General features: G+C 45.0%; 1 protein-coding gene and 1 long non-coding RNA gene across 9 annotated transcripts in view; one reads left to right on the top strand and one right to left on the bottom strand.

Annotated features, from left to right (window-relative positions):
- Positions 1–3,411: 3,411 nt before the first annotated feature.
- Positions 3,412–27,046, bottom strand: part of VPS8 (VPS8 subunit of CORVET complex) — a 280,256-nt gene continuing 256,621 nt past the window's right edge. For 5 of the 7 annotated variants that reach the window (XM_057545206.1, XM_057545205.1, XM_057545209.1 and 2 more), the window contains 2 exons: positions 7,405–7,485; positions 3,412–4,123 (listed from right to left, as the gene is read on the bottom strand). In XM_057545206.1, coding sequence (XP_057401189.1) covers positions 3,974–4,123; positions 7,405–7,485 — 231 coding nt within the window. In that variant the 3' untranslated portion in view covers positions 3,412–3,973. Of the gene's footprint in view, positions 4,124–4,156; positions 4,291–7,404; positions 7,486–27,046 lie in introns of those variants that run through there. The other 2 variants (XM_057545207.1, XM_057545210.1) reach the window with 2 other exon arrangements.
- Positions 4,285–8,319, top strand: LOC130708094 (uncharacterized). 2 transcript variants are annotated; one of them, XR_009008116.1, is made up of 3 exons: positions 4,285–5,036; positions 5,132–5,313; positions 6,637–8,319. It is a non-coding gene; the product is annotated as an uncharacterized LOC130708094 (long non-coding RNA). The 2 variants fall into 2 exon arrangements; XR_009008115.1 differs by having other exon boundaries at positions 4,285–5,313; positions 6,637–7,871; positions 8,046–8,319.

The following is a 27,046-nucleotide window of genomic DNA, read 5'->3' as shown; positions in this document are numbered from 1 at the left end:
TGGGGCAGGAGGCAGGAAGTCAGGGCCTGTGCACCAAGAGCTGGGGAAGGGACTGTGCAGGGGGTGGTGTGCATGTCTTACCTACCCCGTCGCCCCCGAAGCTGTAGACATTCATTCGTTCACACAGGCAGGCATATGTTCAAAAATCTTTTAATTATACCTATTCTCTGACTCTGCAAAATCATTCCTAAGTTTATACCCAACAGAAATGCATACATATGTCCACCAAAAAGACAGGAAGAAGAATGGTAATGAGCCAGTACTGGAAACAACCCAAATGTCCGTTAATGATAGAATGGATCGGTTATGGTATATTCTTACACTGGAATACTATTCAGCAATGAGAAGGAATAACATGGAGCAGTCTCACAAGCATAATTGGAGTAAAAGAAGCCACTTCCAAAAGAGTAAATAATGTACTTTATGAAGTTCAAAACGCGCAAAACTATGGTGTTAGAAGGCAGGATGGTGGCTAACTTGTGGGGTGATGAACAGAGAATTCAGGGGACATCTGGGGTGCTGGCCATTTCTATTTGCTTGATCTGGGTGCTGGTTATACAGGTGTGTTCACTTCATGAATTAATCTGGCTTTGCAATGTGGTTTGTGAACATTTCTATCCATAAAAAGTTTACTTTAAAAAGAGACTTAAAAGATGGTGGCAGCTAGCCTGCTTTGAGCACTGTGCTGTGAAAGACACAGGAGCGGACTGGACACAGTCACGCCCCTCAGGAGTGATGGAGGCAGACAGGAAAACACCCAAGCGTGGAAACAAGGTGAGTCAAACTGCCCCTTGCCTGGGGAAGTGGGGAAGGCTTCGTAGAGGACTGGAGTGTGGAGGAGGCTGGTGGCAGAAAGATGGCCATGGATGCCCTGAGAGGAGGGGCCGCTGGATGAACCCTCTGATGAGTCAGGGCCACCCCCTGGAGCTCAGAGGTGCTCAGGATCCCCTCAGACTCTGCAGGGACCTGGGGTCCGCCCTGGGCTGCCAGAGGACGACACACCAGGTCTTTCCTGCAGCTCTGGGCACGTCACACGCATCTGATTCTGGAGATGGACCTTTGGAAAAACATTTTCAGCAGGCAGAGCTGAGTGGAAACATACTGCTGCTAAAAGGATCCCCAAAGCTCTGAATTATTTATTCCCTGATGCATTCATCATTGATGAGGCCCCGGTTGGCTTTCCTCTTCCACAAACAACTGCCCTCCCGCTCTCACCATGGTAGGCTCTGGTTGGTAACATGTTACCTTTACAAAGCATCTCCCCCACGTCACTTGGACCTTTGCTGTAGATGGAGCAGATGCGTCTCTATTTTTCAGAGGAGTACTAGCCTTCCTCAGCTCACATGTTGGGCCTGTGGGGCCTGTGCCTAGAACCTGGGGCTCCTGACTGGCTCTTTCCAACAGCCCATCTGCTTCCTATGGGGAACTGGGTGAGACTCCATCCCCCTCCTCGTCCCCCATGGCAGGAGGTGGGGCACTCAGCTGAGCTGGGGGCTGACTATTTTCAGATGGTCCTTTCAAATACTTACCGTTTGCCAGGTACAAAGAAGAAAGGGGCTGTGATGGACACTGCTGCGTTTTGGCAAATCAGAATCCCTCCCTTCTTAGGGCCCTGATTTCCTTTCAGAGGACCACCTCTCCCTCACCCAGGCGCAGCATGGGAGGAGCCAGCTCAGACCAGGTACCTGCCCTCCCCAAATGGTAGCTGACGGGTGCCTGGAGCCTCCCCCCAGATCTTTCCTCGTACCACCTGTCACAGCCCAGGGGTGGGCACGTGACCCGGAAGAGCAGCTGGAGCTCAGCACCGGGGCTGGAAGCGAGTGCTCAGAGCTGCTGCTCTTCCATCCTGGGAGCCCCCCACCCCCTCAGTGAGCTCCTGTGGCCATGTCAGCAGAACCACGGCTGCTGACTGAGCCTGGATGTATTTCCAGAGAAGTCTCTGCTAAGGAACTGCTCTGAAGTGGGACCCGACGTCACTGCAGAGTAGAACATGCGCTAAGTGCCACGAAAGGGGACAGGGACCAGGCCCAGCTCAGGCCTGCATGTCCCGGGGCCCAGCACTGGCCAAACCTGGAGTTGGTTTCTCATCTGCCCTTAGATGAGACAAGAGGGCTCTTCAATCCAATCCAGAAGGCATGACCTGGGTATAAGGCTGCTGTCACTTATTCAGTGGTGCTGTGACTCGAATGACAACTCTTGGGGATGACCAACTAGGTTAGTGGCTGGAGGAGAGTGCCTTGCTGGTGTTTACCAGCCCTGGTTTGAGCAGGGGCTCGGATGCTCATTAAACTGCCTTGGCCCTTTAGAGTGTCGACTGAAGAAGGCAGGCAATCACCACATTTTGCTTTGAGACTGTCGAGCCCCTTTGGCCTTAATTTTAGACTTGTCAAGAAACCTGATATGGAATTTGTGGAGGTGGCATCACTGTCTCTGAAATCAATCAGTTCTGAGTTCAGATCTGTGCTTTGCTACTTCTTGTGTGTCGCCTTGGTTAAATTTTCCAGTGTGAGCCTCAGCTTTCTCATCTGTAGAATGGGGTTGAGACTCTCACATGGCTTCAAGGGCCATCCAGTTGGTGGTCACTTCACTTAATGCTCCACCATGTCCCCTAGTGTGGCCTCCTTGCACCTCTGTCAGGAGGCGGCAGCTTGTGCTGCCGTCTCGGGGGTAGTTCTGTGATAAGAGCTAAGCTAACATGTCTGGGGCATTTGCCATGTGCCTGCCCAGCACTACGCATTCTCAGGTACTGGCTCATTTAGTCTTCACTGCAGCTTTATTTTATAAAGAAACTGAAGCTGAGAGTGACTTGCTCAGGATCACAGCCAGGATGTGGCAGAAGCAGGATATATTTTTTATTAAAAGTTGTATCTAGTTTATACATCAATTTCCTGTGGACTGTTCTGGAGGATTAAGAATGATGCACGCGTAAAGGACCCAGCACGGTGCCTGGCACCCAGAAGGCGCTGGCTGGTTCCTGGGCTGGCTGGTAGGAGCACCACGGGCTTTGGGCCCGGAGCTGGACAGGTGGGCTCGCCCTGCGCACCTGCCAGCCAGTCCCTGGGAGCCCGGTCAGCCCTGAAGGGACCACACAGGGAGCACCTGAGCCTGGGGGGCAGACACCTAGCCTCTGTGCGTGTGCTGTGAGCTCCTACGGTGGTTGGTTCAATGACGTACAGGAAGTGCCCAGGCCAAGAAATGGAAAAATCCTGCTCTGGCAGCCTGGTCCCTGGCAGAGGGGGACCTGGGTGGCTGGTGCTCTGGATGGAGCTTGTGACGCAGCTGCTTATGGAATAAAGGCAGGGCTGCCCCAATCAATCAGGGTCCTTGACTTGGAGCTAATAGAACTGAATGGTGGCAACAAGAGTTCTAAACGTCCTTTGTGACTTGACAGACGGAGAGTGAGACAGCCAGCAGGGCTTAAACAGGAGGCATTTATTGTTAGAAATGGCAGATCTTACACTCAAATGGGTTTAAGCACAAACACATGGAAAGGGAGGTGCCCCAGCTCCCGCAGGCCCTTCATTCCCTCCAACGCAGGTTTCAGCTGTGCTGCAGCCTGGCAACCACTCTTCCCAACTGTGCTGTTCCCTGTCCCAACGGCAGCAGGAGGTGACAGCGCTCCGTGGTGCCCACCAGCTGGAGGAGACGGGCTGTGCCGGACTCGAAACGCCATCTGCAGGAGCTCCGCCTCTTCTCCACACTTCAGGGAAAACGAGAAAAAGTCCCAAGAGGCAAGATGCATTTTCTTAAATAACTGGATAGAGGTATATGGCATTCATTTGCTTAATAAGCAAAACAAAATCAACCAGTCTGGTGCTGATGCTGCGGCAACATCAGGAAGAGCCGGAGTCTCCCGGGGCTGGCGGGCGTGGAGCCCTCGCCGGGGAGCCCGGGGGCAGCGGGGCCAGGCCTGTCAGAGGGGGCCCTCCCCACCTGCTGGGCTGGTCTCTGGGCTCCAGGCCCGGGAGAGTCTTCAGTCCTCAGTCACAGGCGGGGGTATGAGCTGTAGCTGGAAGTTCTCCTTCTGGAAGACGCTGTTGAAGGCAGGGCCACTCTGGGAGCCGCTGAACGGCCTGCGGCTCTCGCTGCCGCGCTTCTGGGAGAGTTCCGTAAGCAGAGCCAGCTGCAAAGGAGGGGACACACGTCAACCGAGGCTGGAGGGTAAGACCCGGGTGTGGACCCCAGAGCTGCATCTCGCTAACAGGCAACGGTGACTTTGCACAAGTTGACGTCATCTGCTAGGGCCTAAATTTCCTCCTTTGATGATGAGGCGGCTGGACTGGGTAAGTCCTGTGGGCACAACAAACTGTGACACTTTCTGACACGGGGAAGCTGTCCGATCCTGAACCTCCTTCACTCTGAGTGTCCCCTCTCCAGCGTGTGTGTGACCCTGTCACCTCCGTTCTCTCCCTGTGGACACACACCCCGAGCCGCGGTTCTCCACTCTCTGCTCAGCTCACGCCACACGCTCCCTCTTGGTGGGTTCTCCTTGGGATGAATGACGATCACTGGCTCCGACCCCTCCTTGGGATGAATGACGATCACTGGCTCCGACCCCTGGTCGACCCCACTGGCTACGACCCCCTTCGTAACCAGGACAGCCCCAAGTGGACGCCCAGCTGCCACTTCAAACTCAGGGGCTCCAGGCAAGCTCACAGATGCCACCTTCTCCTCTAAGTGCCCTCCCTGCTGCCCTGGGTCCACCAGCGACGCCAGCGCTACCCTCACTCTGTTACAGGCTCAGTTCTGGGAGGCCTGGGAGGAGGGAGAGTGTTAACGCAGCCCACTGGGAAACCAGGCTTGGGCCCTCAGTGGGGCCATTCCTTTGACCTCAGAGAGGCTTTCGGCAAAAGTACAGAGCCTGACAGCCCAGCCCCTGAGATGCCCTTGATGGTCAGAGAAGAGCTGAATGCCACACCCAAGCTTCTTCACTCGGAGACAGGGCAGCTGTGAGGACCAAGCCGTCACACACAGCAGGGCGAGCCTCTCGGTGCCAGGCTGCAGCCCGGAGTCTGCGGGACTTCTGAAAGCTCCAGGTAACTTCCCTGAGTGAGTGCCTTTTAGGCGCCAGGCACCAGGATACTAGGTCCTTTACATGAATTATGTCTAATCCTCCACAACCACCCTCTAGGTAAAAATCCCAGAGCCCTGAGAAGTTAAGTTACTTGCCCTGGGTCACCCAGCGGTGAGTGGCAGCGTGGGACTCGAACTCTGGTCCCTGTGACAGTTTCTGCTCAGCCGAGCTGCCTACGGTTCTGCCTTCTCTGGAGATAACTTGTCTGTCACCTGCTCTCTCCTCACCTCCCCTGCCAGGTAGTCTGTCTTCTAGCTGTTCTCCAACCTCTAGCAAGGGTTCTCTCCTCAGCCAGGCAATAGTGGCAGAAGGCTCACACGTGTCTGTCACTTCTGTTGAAAACTCACTACCAGTGGCTGTGGTAACTGGGGAGACATCTGAAGGCCCCTTGGTTCAAAGTGCCAATTTATCTAAAATAATCCAGCGCCTGGTCCTGGTTCCGACACATGGCTATGGTTCAATGCACAATTCGTAACACAGGCTCGAAAGCTCCGACTGCAAACTCCTTAGCTGGCCCAGGACACGCAGGAGGTGGCTCCCTGCAGGGACTTCCACTGCTGCCTGAGCAGGTTACAGAGTGGTGTCCCTCGCTCTGCACAAGCCCCACCTGTGCCACTTTCTGTCTTCCGTAACCCTTTCAGCTTCCCATCAGCATGTGGAGTTCTCTGCAAGGACTGTTATGTACGATGCTATAACAGGACAGGTGACAGATGCTACGTAAACCCAAAGTTCTTTCACGTTGACACTGAAGTAGATCAATCACAAAAGATATTTTGTTTTCCAAGGAAAAAGATATTTTTGTGTTCTACTTCTGTAACTTAGTGTTCTAGAAATTGATGAGTCATGAATAGTGGCTCAACAGTTTAAAGCAGCAGAACTTCCTTAGAATAGAAGGCCCAGAAACCCAACTCCTGGGGCAGAGCCTGGCTGGAAGTGATGCCAGTTCAGTAAACTTCCTGGAATAAAAGACCCTGCCCAGACCAGCTCTCAAAGAGGGAACACCATTTTTCCTCTGGGCTGCCAGCAACCTAGCAGGTGTGTGGGGAGTGGGCAAAGGGAGCCCAGGCATAAAAAACAGCATATAGGCAATCTGTGAAAGCCCAAGAAAAGCTTATGGAACAAATCTGGCCTGGCTAGAATTGAGGTGTGACTTGGGGCATGGAGGAGGTGGTAGAGTTTGGACTTCACTTCAGGTGATGGAGAGCCAGGAAAGTGCTGTAAGCAAGGGGTAACAGGACTTCTGGGTTTGGAGATGGTGCCCAAGCAGCAGCCTGGAGAAGGGACGGAAGACCTGCAGTGACCTCTGTGAGCTGGAAGGAAAGGGGAGAAAGAGACAGGAGAGCTCCCTACTGAGTGGGTGGGGTGGGAGGGATGAGCCCAGGGTGCCAGCAGGTGACTGCTTTGGGTGACCTGATGACAGAGGATGACACCCAGAGACAGGCACGGGCAAGGAAGAGCGGGTTGGAAAAGTTAATAAGTGCACTTCTGAAGTGCCTGTGGGGCCCCCAGACTGATGTTGTGGCATGACTGCTGTAGCCCTCTAAATCTGTACTCTTCTACAGTAACAGGATTCCAGTAGTTTTAGCCCATGGCCTTTTGGAATCAAGACCAATGTCCCCAGTCTCCACTGCAGTTAGGTGTGGTCACATGTCTAAGTTCCAGACAAAGGAGGTAAGTGGAAGCGGTGTATACAGTTTCTAGGAACTATCCTTAAATAGAGGGCTTATGGTCTTCCTCCTTTTTCTCAACCTTGCTAGCAGGAATGCAGATGTGATGGTTTGAACGGGGGCTACCATGCTGAATCATGCAAATATAAGCCATATGTTAGAGACGGCAGAGCCACAAAGTAGAAGAATCTGGAGAGAGATTCGTGGAAGATGCCCTGGGATGCCCATATTTACAATTCTATTTTGGTTAAGCCACTACAATTTAGCATTTATCTTTCATGGCCAAAACAAATTCAACCAGTGCAGATGTCCAGCAGAGTCTGGGGCTTAGGGCAGATCTGGCAGTCATCAGTATAAACAAAGGCTCCCAGGTGAGGGATTAGGCTTATGCCTGCTCTCTCTGGAGGCAGTACAAACACAGATGCCCTTCTGTGTCCTCACAGCCCATGGCAGGTAAGGGACAGATATCTTTCCACTGCCTCTGCATCCTTTGCCAAGTTCTGAGTGCTCCCTGGGGTCAGGGCTCCACATAGCCATAACAGGGATGCCAGGGCACCTTACAGACTAAAGACGAGGCTGGAGTGAGGACCTGAGGACACTGTGTTACCAAAACACTAATTATAAATAGGGAAATAAAAATGTAAACAACCACACCAACATTACCCTAGAACTTCCTCGGTAGAGATGGCAAAGCTGATCAAATGCTTGGATCTGCTGTGGATCCAGAACAGGTTCTGAGGTTGCCTGAGAAATCAAAAACAATAAGGTTAATAATAACACCCATGGGCAGCCTCTGTATTTGGTCAGCGGTGAAACAGGATGCAGTGCTTCCTTCACTCCTATGAAGAAAATCCATGCTACCAGCAACTGATAAGATATTTTACTGAACATGAATTAGAAATGGCCGTGTGCCTCCTCACGCCCTTGGTGCCAGCTCCAGGCCGACAACCTCCCTATGGCCCCTTCCCACGTGGTCTCCAGATTCTCCATACTTAAAAACGAGCTTCCCCTGGGGCTTCTCGGTCCCTCTTGGCCTTTACTCTGCAGAATAATTTAGCTGCACCCTGCCTGGCACCCCCAGCACTGAATACGGCCAGCAAAGATGCCCCTTCTTTGTGCTGCCGGTGGAGGTACGTTATACATGAAAAAGCATGTCATTTCCCTGCCTCATTATAAAGCTGGTAGCCACCTAAGGGGCTGAGATTTTAGTCTGGTTTTGGGAGAGGGGGAGTCTAACTTGCTTCTCCAGCAGTCTCGCTTTGTTCCACTGGTTACTGCGCCCAACACTGTGGTCCTACTCTCAGTGGATCCGATCCAACTCACAGCTAGAGGAAGAAATGGGATCCTGGCAGAGGCCGCCATAGGCTTTGGAGTCAGAGGTGAACCGGAATACCAGTTCTGACACCAACCTGCTACGTGACCTTAGGCAAGTTCCTGCTCTGACTTGTGAGACAGGATATTGCTTCCTTATGAGGTTACTGAACATTAAATTAGATGAGATCCGTATTTAAAGTGTCTTTTACCTGCTTGCCCCCGCCCCGTAAAGGCTCAGTATATGCTGGGGTTTTTTTTGTTTTTTGTTTTAACATCTTTATTGGAGTATAATTGCTTTACAGTGGTGTGTTAGTTTCTGCTTTATAACAAAGTGAATCAGTTATACATATACATATGTTCCCATATCTCTTCCCTCTTTCGTCTCCCTCCCTCCCACCCTCCCTATCCCACCCCTCTAGGTGGTCACAAAGCACCAAGCTGATCTCCCTGTGCTATGCGGCTGCTTCCCACTAGCTATCTATTTTACGTTTGCTAGTGTATATATGTCCATGCCACTCTCTCACTTTGTCACAGCTTACCCTTCCCCCTCCCCATATCCTCAAGTCTATTCTCTAGTAGGTCTGCGTCTTTATTCCCGTCTTGCCCCTAGGTTCTTCATGACCATTTTTTTTTCTTAGATTCCATATATATGTGTTAGCATATGGTATTTGGTTTTCTCTTTCTGACTTACTTCACTCTGTATGACAGACTCTAGGTCCATCCACCTCACTACAAATAACTCAATTTTGTTTCTTTTTATGGCTGAGTAATATTCCATTGTATATATGTGCCACACCTTCTTTATCCATTCATCTGTTGATGGACACTTAGGTTGCTTCCATGTCCTGGCTATTGTAAATAGAGCTGCAATGAACATTTTGGTACATGACTCTTTTTGAATTATGGTTTTCTCAGGGTATATGCCCAGTAGTGGGATTGCTGGGTTGTATGATAGTTCTATTTTTAGTTTTTTAAGGAACCTCCATACTGTTCTCCATAGTGGCTGTATCAATTTACATTCCCACCAACAGTACAAGAGTGTTCCCTTTTCTCCACACCCTCTCCAGCATTTATTGTTTGTAGATTTTTTGATGATGGCCATTCTGACCGGTGTGAGATGGTATCTCATTGTAGTTTTGATTTGCATTTCTCTAATGATTAATGATGTTGAGCATTCTTTCATGTGTTTGTTGGCCATCTGTATATCTTCTTTGGAGAAATGTCTATTTAGGTCTTCTGCCCATTTTTGGATTGGGTTGTTTGTTTTTTTGATATTGAGCTGCATGAGCTGCTTGTAAATTTTGGAGATTAATCCTTTGTCAGTTGCTTCATTTGCAAATATTTTCTCCCATTTTGAGGGTTGCCTTTTCGTCTTGTTTATTGTTTCCTTTGCTGTGCAAAAGCTTTTAAGTTTCATTAGGTCCCATTTGTTGATTTTTGTTTTTATTTCCATTTTTCTAGGAGGTGGGTCAAAAAGGATCTTGTGATTTATGTCATAGAGTGTTCTGCCTATGTTTTCTTCTAAGAGTTTGATAGTGTCTGGCCTTACATTTAGGTCTTTAATCCATTTTGAGTTTATTTTTGTGTATGGTGTTAGGGAGTGTTCTAATTTCATACTTTTACATGTAGCTGTCCAGTTTTCCCAGCACCACTTATTGAAGAGACTGTCTTTTCTCCATTGTATATTCTTTTTTTTTTTTTTTTTTTTTAAATGAAAGCTTCTTTCTTTCTGGCTGTGTTGGGTCTTCGTTTCTGTGCGAGGGCTTTCTCTAGTTGCAGCGAGCAGGGGCCACTCTTCATCACGGTGCGTGGGCCTCTCACTCTCGCGGCCTCTCTTGTTGCGGAGCTCAAGCTCCAGATGCGCAGGCTCAGTAGTTGTGGCTCATGGGCCTAGTTGCTCCGCGGCATGTGGGATCTTCCCAGACCAGGGCTCGAACCCGTGTCCCCTGCACTGGCAGGCAGATTCTCAACCACTGCGCCACCAGGGAAGCCCTCCACTCTATATTCTTGCCTCCTTTATCAAAGATAAGGTGACCATATGTGCGTGAGTTTATCTCTGGGCTTTCTATCCTGTTCCATTGATCTATATTTCTGTTTTTTGTGCCAGTACCATACTGTCTTGATTACTGTAGCTTTGTAGTATAGTCTGAAGTCAAGGAGCGTGATTCCTCCAGCTCCGTTTTTCTTTCTCAAGATTGCTTGGGCTATTCGGGGTCTTTTGTGTTTCCATACAAATTGTGAAATTTTTTGTTCTAGTTTTGTGAAAAATTATGCTGGTTTTTATTACCACAGTTTAGAGCACCCTCAGTTAAACGATGGTGTGTTTCAGTGATGAAGGTGTTGACATTGGCACCCATCCCTGAGGGCTGAGCGAGGGTTCTGGGACTGAAGGGAGCTGCAAAAGGTGGTCTGGAGACTCGTTCTGTATATAAGAAAGTCCTGGCAGGAATGGCCACCAAAACAGTGATATAAACAATTGCCTGCATCCAGGATGTGGAAGAAGTTCAGGAACAGGGGAGGCACAGAGCAAATAACATCACTCAGAACAGTTACCATGTACTGAGCATTTCCTACATGCCAAGCCCTGTGTGCTAAATGTTTTCCGTGGATGACCTCATTAAACCCTCACAACCACTCTAGGAGGAAGGTTCTGCTGTGTTCATTCTCCCCCACCCCCAAAGATTTGAAGTTTAAACAGCATTACAACTTTAAGAGGTTATGTAAACTTGTGTTCCAGGAATGACTTTGCTTCTTTTCTTCAAAATTTTCACCACCCTTAGGGGGAAAAAACCTACTAAGCACTAAGAGAGAATGGAAAGAAGCAGTACCCCTGAATGAATCATGCTAATGATTGTGAAATGACTTCACAGCTTCTTCTTTGTGAAAGGATCTGCTTCAAGATCAAAAGAGCAGCTGTCAATAAGGAGGCTCACAGTTCCTGGGCTTCTGGAATCCCACGATGATGCCCCAGAGACCAGCCCAGGACACAGCTGCCTCAGTTCTTGATGCTCTCAGCGATGTGGGAATGACTGAGGATGGCCTGATGGGAATCCCAAGCAGGGCAGCCAGAAAGAGAAAAGGACGGACCATAGGGGTCCTGCTTTTCATTCTAGACTCACACCTCTGGGTCTGCCAGATACATGGAGGGATCATCCTCTAATCTGATAATGTTTAAACTTGCCTTGACACTTTAAGAAACACTTCTTCTCAATATAATTTGGTACAAAAACTATCCTATTCTTACAACATGTGTGGAGTATCACACTTCCAATAGATACTAAGTAAGACGCACAGGGGAGTTCCAAGCTAAAGATGATCAGCAGGTTTGAGAAATACTGCAAACCAAGCTCAAACAAGCAAAAAGAGAAAATATATAAATACCTTTGAGATACTTAACACTGGTCCTCCCCCGATTTTCCAAATCCCTTCAGTACTACTGGCATGAACGGGGGAGCAGGACAGGTTAAGAACAAGGATGACACCTGCCTTTCACTGGCCATTCAAAACCTCAGCTGTGGGGCCCACCAGCGCCACAGTCTATATGACAAGGGACCAAGCTGCCCTGATCTTACCTTTATTCCCTGGTTACTCCGTGATGTGGTTTAACAAGGAGGGTCCAAGTGGAATGGCTTCAGGAGTGGACTAGGTAAGGCAGCAGGGGCTGGGGCTGTTAAGGCAGGTTAATTAACAAGGAGGTTGTAAAGGTGAAGGTGGAAGATGACAAAGCAGCAAGAGCAAGAAAAGGTCTCTCCTTATAGAAACACTTCTATAAAACAGCCCTTTGCCTTGAAGGGATAATGTAAGAAAAAAAATCTCACAAAATGTACTACTGTACTTGTTTTGAAAATGCAGATGTACAGGCTACTTGTGATGATCCACTGAAGAAATTCCCATCAGACCCTGTGCTGAGAAAAACTGTTGGACACAGTTACTAGTTGTGTAGACTTGCTACTAATTGTGTTTTCTTTTTTGTTTCTGTCACTAGGGAACTCAAAACTTTAAGTGGTCAGCTACATAAGTCTAGCAGCTGCACAAGACTTGGTGGCAAACATTTATGTGTGCTTTTATAATCTGGTTTTATATTAGTTTCCACAGGCATACAGGTTTTTAAAATCTAGATTTCCTCATTTTTTCATCCAGTTGGTTGTATTTTGGAAGCCAACTCAAATTATTTTGGGAAAGCAAAGGTCAAGTCAGATGAGAAGTAGAAAATGCATATGACAAACCCACAACTAACATCATTCTCAACAGTGAAAAGCTGAAAGCATTCCCTCTAAGATCAGGAACAAGACAAGGATGTCCACCCTCACCACTTTTATTCAACATAGTTTTGGAAGTCCTAGCCATGGCAATCAGAAAAGAAAAAGAAATAAAAGGAATCCAAATTGGAAAAGAAGAAATAAAACTGTCACTGTTTGCAGATGACATGACACTATATGTAGAAACTCCTAAAGATGCTACCAGAAAACTACCAGAGCTCATCAGTGAATTCAGTAAAGTTGCAGGATACAAAATTAATATACAGAAATCTCTTGCATACCTATACACTAACAACGAAAGATCAGAAAGAGAAATTAAGGAAACACTCCCATTTACCATCACATCAAAAAGAATAAAATTCCTAGGAATAAACCTACCTAAGGAGGCAAAAGACCTGTACTCTGAAACTATAAGGCACTGATGAAAGAAATCAAAGATGACACAAACAGATGGAAAGATACACCATGTTCTTGGATTGGAAGAGTCAATATTGTGAAAATGACTACACCACCCAAGGCAATCTAAAGATTCAATGCAATCCTGATCAAATTACTAATGGCATTTTTCACAGAACTAGAACAAAAAAATTTTAAATTTGTACGGAAACACAAAAGACCCCTGACTGGCAAAGCAAACATGAAAAAGAAAAATGGAGCTGGAGGAATCAGGCTCCCTGACTTCAGACTATACTACAAAGCTACAGCAATCAAAACAGTATGGTACTGGCACAAAAACAGAAATACAGATCAATGGAATAGGATAGAAAGCCCAGAAGTAAACCCATGCTCCTATGGTCAATTAATCTACGACAAAGGAGGCAAGAATATATAATGGGCAAAAGACAGTCTCTTCAGTAAGTGGTGCTGGGAAAACTGGACAGCCACATGTAAAAGAATGAAATTAGAACATTCTCTAACACCATATACAAAAATAAACTCAAAATGGAATAAAGACAAATGTAAGGCTGGACACTATAAAACTCTTAGAGGAAAACATAGGGAGAACATACTTTGACATAAATCGCAAGATCTTTTTTGATCCACCTCCTAGAATAATGAAAATAAAACCAAAAATAAACAAATGGGACCTAATGAAACTTCAAAGCTTTTGCACAGCAAAGGAAACCATAAACAAAATGAAAAGAAAACCCACAGAATTGGAGAAAATATTTGCAAACAAAGCAACTGACAAGGGATTAATCTCCCAGATATACAAACAGCTCATGCAACTCTATATCAAAAAAAACAAACAACCTGGTAAAAAAATGGGCAGATCTAAATAGACATTTCTCCAAAGAAGACATACAGATGGCCAAAAAGCACATGAAAAGATGCTCAACATCACTAATTATTAGAGAAATGCAAATCAAAACTACAATGAGGTGTCACCTCACACTGGTCAGAAGGGCCATCATCAAAAAGTCTACAAACAATAAATTTTAGAGAGCGTGTGGAGAAAAGGGAACCATCTTGCACTGCTGGTGGGAATGTAAATTGATACAGCCACTATGGAGAACAGTATGGAGGTTCCTTAAAAAACTAAAAATAGAGCTACCATATGATCCAGCAATCCTATTCCTGGGCATAATATCCAGAGAAATCCATAATTTGAAAAGATACATGCACTCCAATGTTCACTGCAACACTATTTACAATAGCCAAGACATGGAAGCAATGTAAATGTCCACTGACAGAGGAATGGATAAAGATGATGTGGTACATATATACAATGGAATATTACTCAGCCATAAAACAGAATGAAATAATGACATTTGCAGCAACATGGGTGGACTCAGTAATCTCTAAGTGAAGTAAGTTAGACAGAGAAAGACAAATATACAGAGAAAGACAAATATATGATATCACTGATATGTAGAACCTAATTTTCAAAAGTGATACAAATGAACTTACTTACAAAACAGACTCAGAGATTTTGAAAACAAACTTATGGTTACCAACGGGGAAATGTTGGGGGGAGGGATAGATTGGGAGTTTTGGATTAACATATACATACTACTATAATATAAAATAGACAACTAACAAGGACCTACTGTACAGCACAGGGAACTCTACTCAATCTTCTGTAATAACCTATATGGAAAAGAATCTGAAAAAGAATGAATATACGTATATGTATAACTGAATCACTTTGCTGTACACTTGAAACTAACATAACATTGTAAATCAACTATACTCTAATAAGATTAAAAAAAAAAAAAAGTAGAAAATGCTACTGTTAAAAATAGAATCACGCTTTCATCCCCAGGAAGCATTACACAGCAGATGAGTCTATTCCAGGCACAGAATAAATGGCTCTAGCCCCTGGAAGTTTGCTCACTGAGGCAGAAAGTGCAGGAGTCTCAAATGATAGTCCAACCCATGTTTTCTGATCCAGCGCTTCTCCAAGCGATATCTTTCACGTGCATAAGAATCGCAGAAAGATCTTGTTAAAATGCAGATTCTGGTTAGAAGGTCTGGGGTGGGGTCTGAGATTCAGTGTTTCTCACATGCTCCCAGGTGACACTTGGAGCAGCACAGCGCTAATCTGTACCTAGAACAGCCCAGCACAGCTGGACTTCCTGTCCTCACTGCGTCCTAATGGGAGCAGGACACTCTCAGCTTATGGGCATTTGCCTTCTTCTGATTCGACTGTACCAAATCAACCAATCAACCAGCATTTCTCTTTTTCTAAGTGTCCCGATTAGGTATGTTGTATTCAACTTTCAATGAGTTCCAATGCATCTTAGAAACCCTTGGGTATAGTAAGAAAATTTAATAAGATAAGAATGTTTCTGCCATATGGTTTATTTTGAATCCTACTGAATTGCAAGCCCTACACCTACTCTACTACATATGTGAACGGGATTGTGCAAATCGAGGAAAGGAAGGCTAGGAGACTTGCCCAACACAAATCAAAAATTCACAATCCAGTAAGGGTCATAACCAGGACCTCTACCTTATAAACCCTAGTCCCCCTCTCCTGGGAGAAAAGCTGGAGTAACAAATAGGTAAGTGTGCACACAAACACATACACACACGCAGATCCATAATTTCAAACACGACATGTCCAGATACGTGTGCAGGGTTGCACTGAGTTCTGGGCTTGTCATCATCATATGCCCCCTCTAGGCCCTTAAACTCCTTGGAGATACCCAGGGAAGGGGTTTTCCAACAACGACATCCTTCAGAAATTGAAAAACGTGGTGGTTCCAGGAGTGTGAAATAACTGAAGGTGACAGGACCTTTCTTATAACACAAGCCATCATCCTGGACAACCAGATACTGAACAAAGGAGCCACTGCTGGGGCTGCCCTGGGACCCTCTGGAAGCAAAGGTGCTGCAGGACAGAGATGCCCTATTCTTGGCCAGGCCGTGCTGTCTCTGTGGAAAACTATCTGAATACAAGTCATCTGAGGTAAAACAGCAGAGCTATTTGTAGACGTGCCTAGGACCCAGTAGATGCTTACCTGTCTTAAAATCCTTCCTGGAACAAGACGGAATATTTAAAAAAAGGAAGCATTCAGGGAATGACTAATACATCACTAAGGTGAGGATTTCTGTACTCTTCTCGTTGGGTTGAGGGTTCCAGCAGTGAGGCGGGGTGAGAATGAGGGAAGGGACAGGGCCCTGGGCAGGCAGCTTGTCCAGAGAAGACCAGTTTAGCGGTTTTATGCCCCGCCCTATGCAGGGTCCGGCCCACTCACCTCCAGGCCTCACAAATGGGGATCCAGTTCTGTTGTTCAACAGATATTTCTGGGACCTCTGCTATATCAGTGCCTGGGATATAAAGATGAGTAAATCAAGAGGAGCTTAAATGTCTCACAGATTTTGGAACATTAAAAACCCCACAAAAAGATCACCCTCTCCAGAGCTGATAAGCAAAGCTTGAGAGGTTACTGAGGTATAATAACCATATACAGCATATTTGCCAGGGCAGCCTTGTTTGAAACACGCTCTCACGTTATCTACATATACCATCAAAAGGTCCCTGAAATTATAACATTTTTGGGTCCAGATTACACTCTTGCACACATGAGAGTAAATACTTAGGAAGGCTCAGCTCCAGCCCTGTCAGTAGATTAGCTGCCACATGGCCCGTCCACAACTGCATTGTTGTGCTATAGTGTAATTATCTGTTTACCTGTCTCCCTGTTAGCCTGTGAACTCCTTAAATATCAGAACTTTATCTTATTCATCCTTTATTCCCAGTGCTCTACAGCCAGCAAATGTTCAACAAACATTTGCTGAACATCCCACATCCTGCTTTACTCTGCACTGTCCATTTTAGGAACAAGAGCAGGCAGCAATTTGCTCTCTTGGCCCAGTGTGAAATCACTGGCATTTGTCTTCCTTTTTCCAAGAACTTGGACTTTGTAAAAAGATTCTTTGTGATTTCTGGCATGTTTATCCTGTATCTCAGTGAAATATCTATTTCATCCTATTTAATTCACTTTGGGGGAAAGTATTATTTTTCAAATGTCAGAAGATACCAACCCTTGTAAGAAGGAATGGAAATTTACCAAGCCAGCGGGACGTCTGGTTAAAGGGCTCTTTCTGTCGTTGCTCTGGCACATCCTGTGCAGGGCCCTCGGTCCCACGTGACCAAAGCCTGCTTTCCAAGTGCCCGAGATACTGCGCCGGCTGGCAGACAAAAGCCTGGGCTCTAGAGCCTGCCTGCCTGAGCCCACACCCTGCGTCACCAATCACTGGCACTACAATCACTGGCAAGTTACCTATTCACTCTGAGCTAGGGGTGCGTGTGTGTGCGTGTGTGTGTGTGTGTCTGAGAAGATTAAGAAGGTAATGCACGTGGAGCATGCAGTAAACACCCAAGACTCAGTAAGTCCTCAGTAAGTGTTACCAGTCTACACACGATACTGGTCGTGTGTACCTAGTCCTAACGTGGCCACCGAAAATGGAAAGAAGGGAGACGTCAGAGCACAGTGCAGACAAGACTGGCCTGGCAACAGAGGGAGGGGTGGATGTTGCAGGAGAGAGAGAAGGGACAGTGGAGGGAAAGCTTCGAGACAGGAGTGCTCCAAGGACAGGGCGCCGGCTCGCGCTCACGGCACCCAGCACTGTGCCTGGCACAGAACAGCTGTGAGGTAATTATCTGCTGATAATTATCTGCTGAAAGGATGGGAAGGGCGAGCAGATTTTCTACTTACAGTCACTGGGGTGTTTCTAAACCGCCTGCAATGCAGGAAGGGGAACCCAGGGCATGGCTTGCACAGACCTGGGCTCTACCTGGATTCTATGATGACTAGTGAGTGGCTCTGGCCAAGTTTTTTAGCTTCTCTCAGCTTCTTTAGTTGTAAAACACTACTCTGCAGACCTGTGAGGATCAGAGATGACGTATGGTCCTGACACCTATTTGATGGTCAGTAATCGGCCGCGACTATTGTGCCTGTGTTATCTCTGCTCCCTGCGGAAGCACCTGGAAGGAAGAGCACTGGGCTGAGAAGCAGGAAACTTGAGCGCTCATCCGGTCATAGCTCCCTGTGTAAGCTAAGCAGGTTGCATTGCTCCGCTGGGTCTGTGTTCCAATTTACTGAAGGGCAGTGCCACCACAGGCCACACTCTACCATCCGGGGAGATGTGGGCGCCATGAGACAACAGGCATTTAGGGCACGAAAGATTCAAGTAAGCTAGTGGTGTTTACTGAAGCTAATCATGGATTTTACTGCATCATCAGAAGCAAACTAGGGCAACCAACCACAGACACTGTCACAAAGACCCATGATAGCCCTGAAGAGAAACAGTAGATTCAGTCTAAGATGCTGTACAGGGAAACTGATTTGCCAAATCAGTGTCACGCACAAAAGTGGGAGCAACAAAATTTGAACATAGTCTCAGTTTGGTAAATCCTTAAACATAAAGCAGCCTACCTAGACCATCTAACCCACTAGCACAGAACTGATCAGGAGTGATTTTCCAATTGTAAGAGAAAGAAAAACATACTTGATACTATCTGCTAGAGCAAATTTCTTTCTTCCCATGTAATGAAGTCCAGTGATAAGAGCTGAAAATTAAACTGCAGCTGAACATTAGAGGAAGAAGCAGTGACAACCCTGGAAATGACCTTGTAAACACTCAGCATTAAAGTAAATCCGGGGGAAAATGAGGCTCTGATGATCTGGGAGAGCCGCAGGGAGACGGATGCTGGGCTGACGTAGTGACTCAAAAAGCTCAGTGACTCCCAGACGTGGTGGAAGTGAGAGCTGTAATTACATTCGTTGCAAGGAAGAAAACAAACCAGGGCTTTCAGGATCCACAGGCCTCGTAACCAGCACATCAAGCTTGATACAGGAAGCAACTATGATCCCTGCCACCCTGAAGGCTGGGTTCCTAGGAATATGGATAATAACACTAGGGATTCTGGATACAGAGCCTTCCGAGTCACACATGCAGACAGGGACAGTCACAGAAGACTAAGCTCTGCTTGTTCGTGGCTTATTCTCCACAACGAACAAGGTCCTGAAATCAAAATCCCAACCTTTCCTTTCCTGATTGTCTTCCCACACGAGCACATGACGGGAACCTATTCTAATTCTGCAACACGAGTATTTGTCTGCATGCACTCCAGGAGCCTTCTACTGGCAGCTCTGTAACTGGCTGGCGGGGATGGGGGCACAGATGGAGCAGAATGAACAGAATGAGAACGGTATTGCCCACCTGCTCCCACCTGCCTCGGCCTCACTACCAAATCCTTCTCTTTCTAATAGAGTCAGACTTTTGCCACCACCTAAGCTGTTGCAAACTAGAGGTCCTTAATATTTAACACTTTTGCCTAAAATGAAACTCTGACTTCAGAGGTAAGAGTGAAGCCATACTTCCTTCCCCACCTGCAAACAGAAAACACCTTTCCTAAAAGTCCCACCCACGGCACAGTTTGCTTTCACACAGAACCTGGCCCCTCACACACCCTCATTTCCCAATGCCTCAAAACTCTCAATTAGCTCAAAGCTAATAATGAATCGGGTGAAGAAATAATAAAATAAGCAGGTACATTGCTAAGCTGACTGGAGAGAGGAGGGAAACACCTGGCAGAATATCTCTCAAGGAGATTTCACTTAGAACCAGCTATAAGGGAAGAGAGTATTTGAGGTTGGAGGTGGAAATGTGAAAGGCTGACCGAAAATATCCACAAAAAACCAAGACCTTCAAAACCACAATTAAAAAGAAAGAGCACAGTGACTTTTCACAGCAGAGGAAGAAAATGCTGGTTTAAGTCTTCTAAGGTGTGAAAAGGAGTAACAACCACCACTGCAGCAGCTGACAGTTACTGAGCAAGTGATTACTGTGTGCCAGTGTGTTCCAAGCCCTGAACGCGTATTATCTCACCTCATCTATTCATCACAAACACCCCATGAAGTTGGTTCTTTTGTTATCCTCATTTTACCTTTGAAGGAACTAAGGTCCTGGGTGCAGGATGTGCCCAGGGTCACTGGCTGGTGGCAGAGCCCAGATGTGAACTTGGGCAGTCCAGTCCCAGAGGTTTCTTCTACTTGCCATGTTCTTGGTATCGGTCTGGAAAAAGCCTGACAGAAAGTCACTTTCAAGGGACTCGGAAGGCTGTGTCAGGAGCACACTAGGTACAAACAGCTCATGCAGCTCAATATCAAAAAACAACCCAATCAAAAAGTGGGCGGAAGACCTAAATAGACATTTCTCCAAACAAGACATACAGATGGCCAAAAAGCACATGAAAAGATGCTCAACATCACTATTTATTAGAGAAATGCAAATCAATTGTGTATCGCCTCACACTAGTCAGAATGGCCATCATCAAAATATCTACAAACAATAAATGCTGGAGAGGGTGTGGAGAAAAGGGAACTCTCCTGCACTGTCGGTGGGAATGTAAATTGATACAGCCACTATGGAGAACAGTATGGAGTTTCCTTAAAAAACTAAAAATAGAATTACCATATGACCCAGCAATCCCACTCCTGAGCACATACCTGGAGCAAACCATAATTCGAAAAGATACATGCATCCCAATGTTCATTGCAGCACTATTTATATTAGCCAGGACATGGAAGCAACTGAAATGTCCATCAACAGAGGAATGGATAAAGAAGATGTGGTACATATATACAATGGAACCATAGCAAAGAACAAAATAATGCCATTTGCAGCAACATGGATGGACCTAGAGATTATTATACTGAGTGAAGTTAAGTCAGACACAGAAAGACAAATATCACACGATATCACTTATATGTGGAATCTAAAAAAAGGTACAAATGAACTTATTTACAAAACAGAAGTAGAGTCACGAACGTAATAGAAAACAAACTTATGGTTACCAGGGGATAAGGGGAAGGGAGGGATATACTGGGAGACTGGGATTGACATATACACACTACTATATATAAAATAGATAACTAATAAGAACCTGCTGTATAGCACAGGGAACTCTACTCAATACTCTGTAATGGCCTATATGGGAAAGGAATCTAAAAAAGAGTGGATATATGTATATGTATAACTGATTCACTTTGCTGTACACCTGAAACTAACACAACATTGTAAATCAACTTTACTCCAATAAAAATTAAAAAAGGGGGGAGCACACTAGGACTAGCTGGGGTCAATATCTGAACCATGCTCTTGAAACACTGATGGCCTCTCACCTCCTTCAGGGGATCCTTCACGATTCTGCTTTTTAGTTAAAGAAACTCATCCTATCAGGCCTATGAGGTCTCAACAAAAAGCCCAGGAGACAGAGACAGCAGATCCGATTAATATCCTCTACAGCTATTAGTGTCAGGCCTAAAAGTGCATCTTGGAAGGCTGGGCTGCAGAAGCCCCGTGAAAGCCAATGGTGCTAAGGACCAAGCTAAACTCTTGCAGTGAGAGACCTCACACGTGGTGAGAAGATAGTTTTGTGCACACACCAGGTCATGAATGTTTTCTGCCACCACAGAAAAAACTCTGAACTTGGCTGACACTAATTAGTTGTGTTGATACCCTTGATGTCAGTTATCTCATCTACAAAACAGAAGATACCTGCATAGCCTACCTCACAAGGCTCTTGTGAGGGGAGTGGAGGGGAGGGAAGAAGAGGAGGAGAAGGAAATGGAGAAAACGTTTCCTGTCATCTATTTAAGTCTCTGGCCGTATTCTACTACTTTCGTGTTTGATGTGTATATTAACCCAACAGGTAGATTTGATTGTCTCTAATTTACATGGGAGGAAACTGAGGTTCAGACATGTTAAAATACAATTTGTAAGAGACAGGGCAGCTCCTGATAATAGGTCTAACCCTAAGCCCACTACCCACGTTAGCAACATAAAGTGCTACGAGTGTGTGAGGTACTAGGGACTCCCGAGGACAACCTGAGCTGCCCAGTGTGCTGGGGGCTGACAGGGCATCTGCCCAAGTACCTGTCAGGATCCTTGGGGCCATCCATGAGGTCAGTGCCACTAATTCTGTGTCACTATACAAGGGACACAGTATTTTTTTTTTTTGGTTGTCCACCCATTTTGCTCCCTCACAAAAAGAAATGCCCCCCAATTGGTTTAAAGTCTCTGATACCTGTATACCCTGTCTATGCTTGGCTACTCACACTCCTTGCCTAACCTGCTTTGAAAGGCAACAACCTCGGGAAAAGCCATGGTGGCAAAAACTGACTATCTCATTATGCCTAAAAGAAAGGATTAAAAAAAAAAACGGAATAGGCAACTGCAGAATGTAGTTTGAACTTTTAAATAACTGATGTAGTTCCTTGGTTAAATTCATGAAAACTTGCCTATTATCTTAACAGGGATTATTATTACTATTATTACAAAGGGTTGGTCATCTTGGTGTAATGGGAAGCTCAAACTCCCAAACACATGAAAAAATAATTGCTGGGTGTTGCCATCCCCATGTAATGGAGGCATTATCTAGAGTTGGCATCATCCGGATATGTCAGGACACAGACCAGGACCATTATAACTAGAAATGAAAAATGAAAGTACCAGGAAATGAGGTGAATGACAACTAGGCTGGGACCCCCAGCCTCTTTCCTTCCTGAGGGCACCCTGTCCTATGCAAACTTGCATTTTGCTACATGGTATATCGTGGTTCCTCCAATCTTGCTTTTTCTTTCTGTCAGGAAAGGAAAATCTAAAAGAATCCAGAAAGATTTACTTTTATGGGAAGAACACTCACAAAGAAAGCTCTTTAGTGGTGTGGCATTTTCTGTTAGTCAGAAATCCCCCTTTGTCTTATTAAAAAAAATTAAAACAGGGAATTCATATATGTAATTAAGGCTTGCTACCCTTTGATTATCTAACTGATTGTGGTCTACTTAAGAAGAAAGTCAAACCATTATCTTGATGGATGCCACTGTGGGGTAGCAATTATGACAAAGCTCTCCCCTGAGGGTAGGGTCCTTAATGATTTTTTATCAGAGTTGTGATTGCTGAAACATTTTAAGTTCCAGTATTCCTGCCCATTTTAACTGGCTAAAATGATTACCTGATAACAAGGAGTATAGAGTCAACTGGAAAAGCAAGTATAACCCTGAAATTAGCAAAACCCAATTCAAGTTAACAACATAATTACAAACCAAAGGAAAAAGAACACTGGTGCACCATGGTTGTACTCTATTTCGTTTAGACACCAATTTGCTGTCTACAAGAGAGAGAAGCTTTTGGACCAACAAGAAATGCCCCCCAATTGGTTTAAAATCTCTGATACCTGTATACTCTATGCTTGGCTACTCTTTGCCTAACCTTTGCTTAATTGAAATTTATAGGAATTATACCCAACAACTGTAGATTACACTTTTTTCAAGTGCATGAATAATGTTCACATAGAGAGACCGTATGCTTGCCCATAAAAAAGTCTCGATGACTTTCCAAAGATTTATATCTTACAGGGTATGCTCTCTGACCACAACAGAATTAAATTAGAAATCCAAAACAATAATGTATCTAAAGAAACCTCAAATATTTGAAAATTAAAATAATATACTTCTGAATAACCAATAAGTGAAGAAGAAATCACAAGGTAAAACAAAATATTTCAAGATAATAATGAAAGTATAACATTATCAAAATTTGTGGGATGCAGCTAAAGTAGTGCTTAGACAGAAATTTATAGCTTTAAAGTTTTATATTAGGTAAGAAGAAAGGCTTACTAAGTTTCCACTTTAAGAGGCTAGAAAAAGAAAAGCAAATTAAATCCTAAGTAGAAGGAAGACAAAAATAACTAAATGGAAATTGTAGAACTGACAAGTATAATATCTGATGTGAAAAACTCACTGGATGATCTTGACAGTAGATTTGATACTGCAGAAGAAAAGATCAGTGAATTTGAAGCCATGACAATAGAAATTATTCAAATTGAAGCATAGAGAGAAAATAAGGTAAAAATAATGAAAAAGGCCTCAGTGACCTGTGGAACATTAAACTGTGTAATATATGTGTAATTAGAGGCCTAGAAGGGAGAAATTGGGGCAGAAAATATATTTCAAGAAATAATGGCCAAAAGTTTTCCAAAATTGATGAAAATATTAAACATATAGATCCAAGAATCTTAATGAACCCCAAGAAAAAAAAACATAAAGAAATCCACACCTAGGCATATCATTGCTGAAGAACAAAGATAAAGAGGAAAACTTGAAAGCAGCCAGAGGGAAAAAGGACATTGCATGCAAGGTGTTACCAGCTGCCTTCCCTGGAAAAAAGACGCTAAGATGGAGATCTGTGTGCTGGCAGTTACTGGTGGGTGCTTGGAATGGAAACCTCTGGGGAAGTAAAGGATGCAGAAGTGGGCAGCGGGAGAAGTTAAACTGTGATGCAATCACAACACAGGCCCCAGGTGATCCCAAGGAGAGTTCTGGAGCTAAGATGGCTTTGAGGAAATTGTCCTGCATTAAGACAAGGTGTTCTGGCCTTTATAACCCTTCAATCACTAGACGTTAGATGCAGGCCACTCTCAAGAAAAGGCTGTCACTGTTGGCAAGATACATCCCTTTAGCTGAGGACAATTCCTAGAGAAGGATGAGCTGAAAGCTATCTGCTGCTGAAACTCCCAGCAGCTGAAGGAATGAGTACTTCTCATTCTCCTGGAAGATGGGAGAACAGGGCACCCACAACATCCACAAAAGAGGAAAACAATGGTAAGAATGACCACTGATGACTTATTAAAACAATGCAAACCTAAGGCAGTAGAATCGCATTTTTAATGAACTGAAAGAAAAAGATATGGACTGTAATCATCATGGACATTTTACAAGTGTGACAATCAACAAAAGCTTCTCAAGGGGGGAAATCTTTATAGATCCCTTTGTGGAATGAACTTGTACTTTGGCTCAGAAGGTCCCTGGGTCCTGCAATGCCTGTCCAGGACTCCTGTGCCCATGAGAAAACTATGCCAGGCATTTTCTCAAAGCATCAGGCCTCTGCATGCTCTTCTCAGCAAGCTTCATGGCAATCACTGCAGTCCTTACCAAATACCTCTGATATGACATTGTAAGTTATAAGGAATCAATATACTGGGTACATGTAAAACTTTTTTTTTCCCGGGAATCAAGGTGGACGTGTGGGACAAAAATTGAGGCAATGCAAAGGTGGATTTCACTGTAATTATTGCAGTAGTGATTTTAATATTATTCAATTTCAATAAACTATCCTGTTTTAGGTAGTAGAGATTAAAAAGTTTTCATTCAAGATTCCTCCTCTCCAAATGCTTTTCAGTTATTATTGAATTCTACTCAGGTATATTTTCATTTTGTTCTGACACTCTCCATTATTTATTTTTGTCCTTTTCTGCTGTTTGCATATTGAAACTTACTTCAAAGCAGCTGAGGAGACAGTTGGGGTATAACACATTAAAAAAACCCCAACAAATAACAAGTTAGAAAGTTAGGCCAGACACTGGAAACAATAGAAGGTAGTTTATGCCAAGTACCAAATGAAGTATGGGTAACAACTGCTACAAGAATTCAAAGGAAGAGGTGATCAGGTCAAAGACATTTAAATTCAATGTTAGGAACTGCAAGTGGGCCCCCTGGTATCTCCCTAGTCTATTCACTCTGCCGCTATGCTAGAGGTTTACCTTCACCTCTCTCTCCAAACTTCCAACATTTCTCACTTCCCCTGTATTCTCAATTGATTTCTCTGCACCAGAAAACAAGAAGGAGGCACCCCCCCCTCCCCAATTCTCACCACCACAGCCACCAAGCTGCGTCCCAGGCAGAGTGGCCTACGTGTTGTTCCTGGGACACACTAGCATTCTCCTGTGTCCAGACCTCTGTGTCTGCTGCTGCGTCTGTCTGGAACACTCTTTCTCCTCATGCTCACATGACTGAACCTTCACTTTTTTCACGTAGAAAATGTTAGCTATCAACCTTTGGTGACCACTCCTTTGAAAGCAGCCATCTTCCTTTTTATCTCCCTCACCGTGTTTTTCCTCCACAGCCTTCTCAGAATCTGACATCCCATATGTATACCATGTATCTTACCATATGTTTGTTCAGTATCTACCCTCTGCCACCTGAATGAGCTCTGTGAAGGCAGAGGCTTGGTTTTGTTTCCCGTAGGATTCCTTGCACTTAGACCCATGCCTGGTGTACAAAAGGTGCTCAATAAATATTTTTTGAATGATTGAAGCAGAATTTGAGCTGTAGGTTAAAAACAAGGCATCACTTATGAGGGGAGTGAAGGAAGGACATACCAGATTATGGAAAGGAGAGGAGGAGCAAATATACGGACATGGGATTCATTACGTTTAGGAAAATGAGAAGTTTCCTTTAGTTAAGGAAAGGAAGAGAAGATGAGGATGAAATGTGGGCTGGTGATGCATCAACAGCCTAGACGGTCACTCTAAACTTATTCAGATTTAACTTTGTTAGCAACAGGGAGCAACTGAAGTTTTCTCAGCACTAGAAGAGGTGGAGGAGGATGGACTGGAGCCCCAGGAGACAGAGGCAGTGAGGTCAGTGAAGAGACTCGAGGAAGTAGAGGTGTGCACTGATTGGGAAATGACAACACTACTGAAGCAAATGGGAAGTACAGAGGAGGAGATGGCTTTGGCACTGTTGAAGAAGGCTTCTCAGAGCTAAAAGCAAAACGCAGGGAATTAGATAATCCTTCCAAAGATTGCAAAGAAATTTCTATTTAATTGCATTTTCTCTTGCACATTGCTGTGAAGTTGCTGGAGACAGATATGAATTGCCCCGTTTAGTACCATAAAAAGGTAGCCTTAACTGACTCAGCCAATAAGTGAAAAAGTTAAGTGATGTAACCATGTAGAGTGGGGTCTCTTTTAAGAAAATGCTGTTTGGAATAGTATCTACCATTAACAGATGTTTCACTACAAAACCAGGAGGCTAAAACTTATTCATGTTGTAACAGAATCACAACTAGAATGCCCCTAGGATATGTGTAGAAAACAACAAAAACACAAAAGTCCCAAGGCAGTGACCTGTCAGACAGAACAGATTGTACTAAGTACCTGCCCACACTTCATCTTCTCTCTTCCTTTGCTTCTGCTTTAACCAAAGAAGATTTCTCACTGTTTGCTGAACATACTCAATCCCATGTTCTGATACTACATGAAAGGAGTGTGAGCTTTCAGGGGTGATGCAGTAACTGCTTTGGGACAGTGGTCCAGACATAAAGCTGTACTCTGGGTAACAGTATATCAGCCTCTCAAGAACTTCACATATATTAAAGCAGCTCAAACTGCAAAGCTCTGCTGCTTGGATTCTATGACCTTTACGAATAGGTGA

Source organism: Balaenoptera acutorostrata, chromosome 4 (assembly GCF_949987535.1).
Source record: "Balaenoptera acutorostrata chromosome 4, mBalAcu1.1, whole genome shotgun sequence".
In the NCBI taxonomy this organism is placed as follows: Eukaryota; Metazoa; Chordata; class Mammalia; order Artiodactyla; family Balaenopteridae; genus Balaenoptera; species Balaenoptera acutorostrata.
Note: the sequence above shows the minus strand (reverse complement) of the source record. Positions and strands in the feature narration are given on the sequence as shown.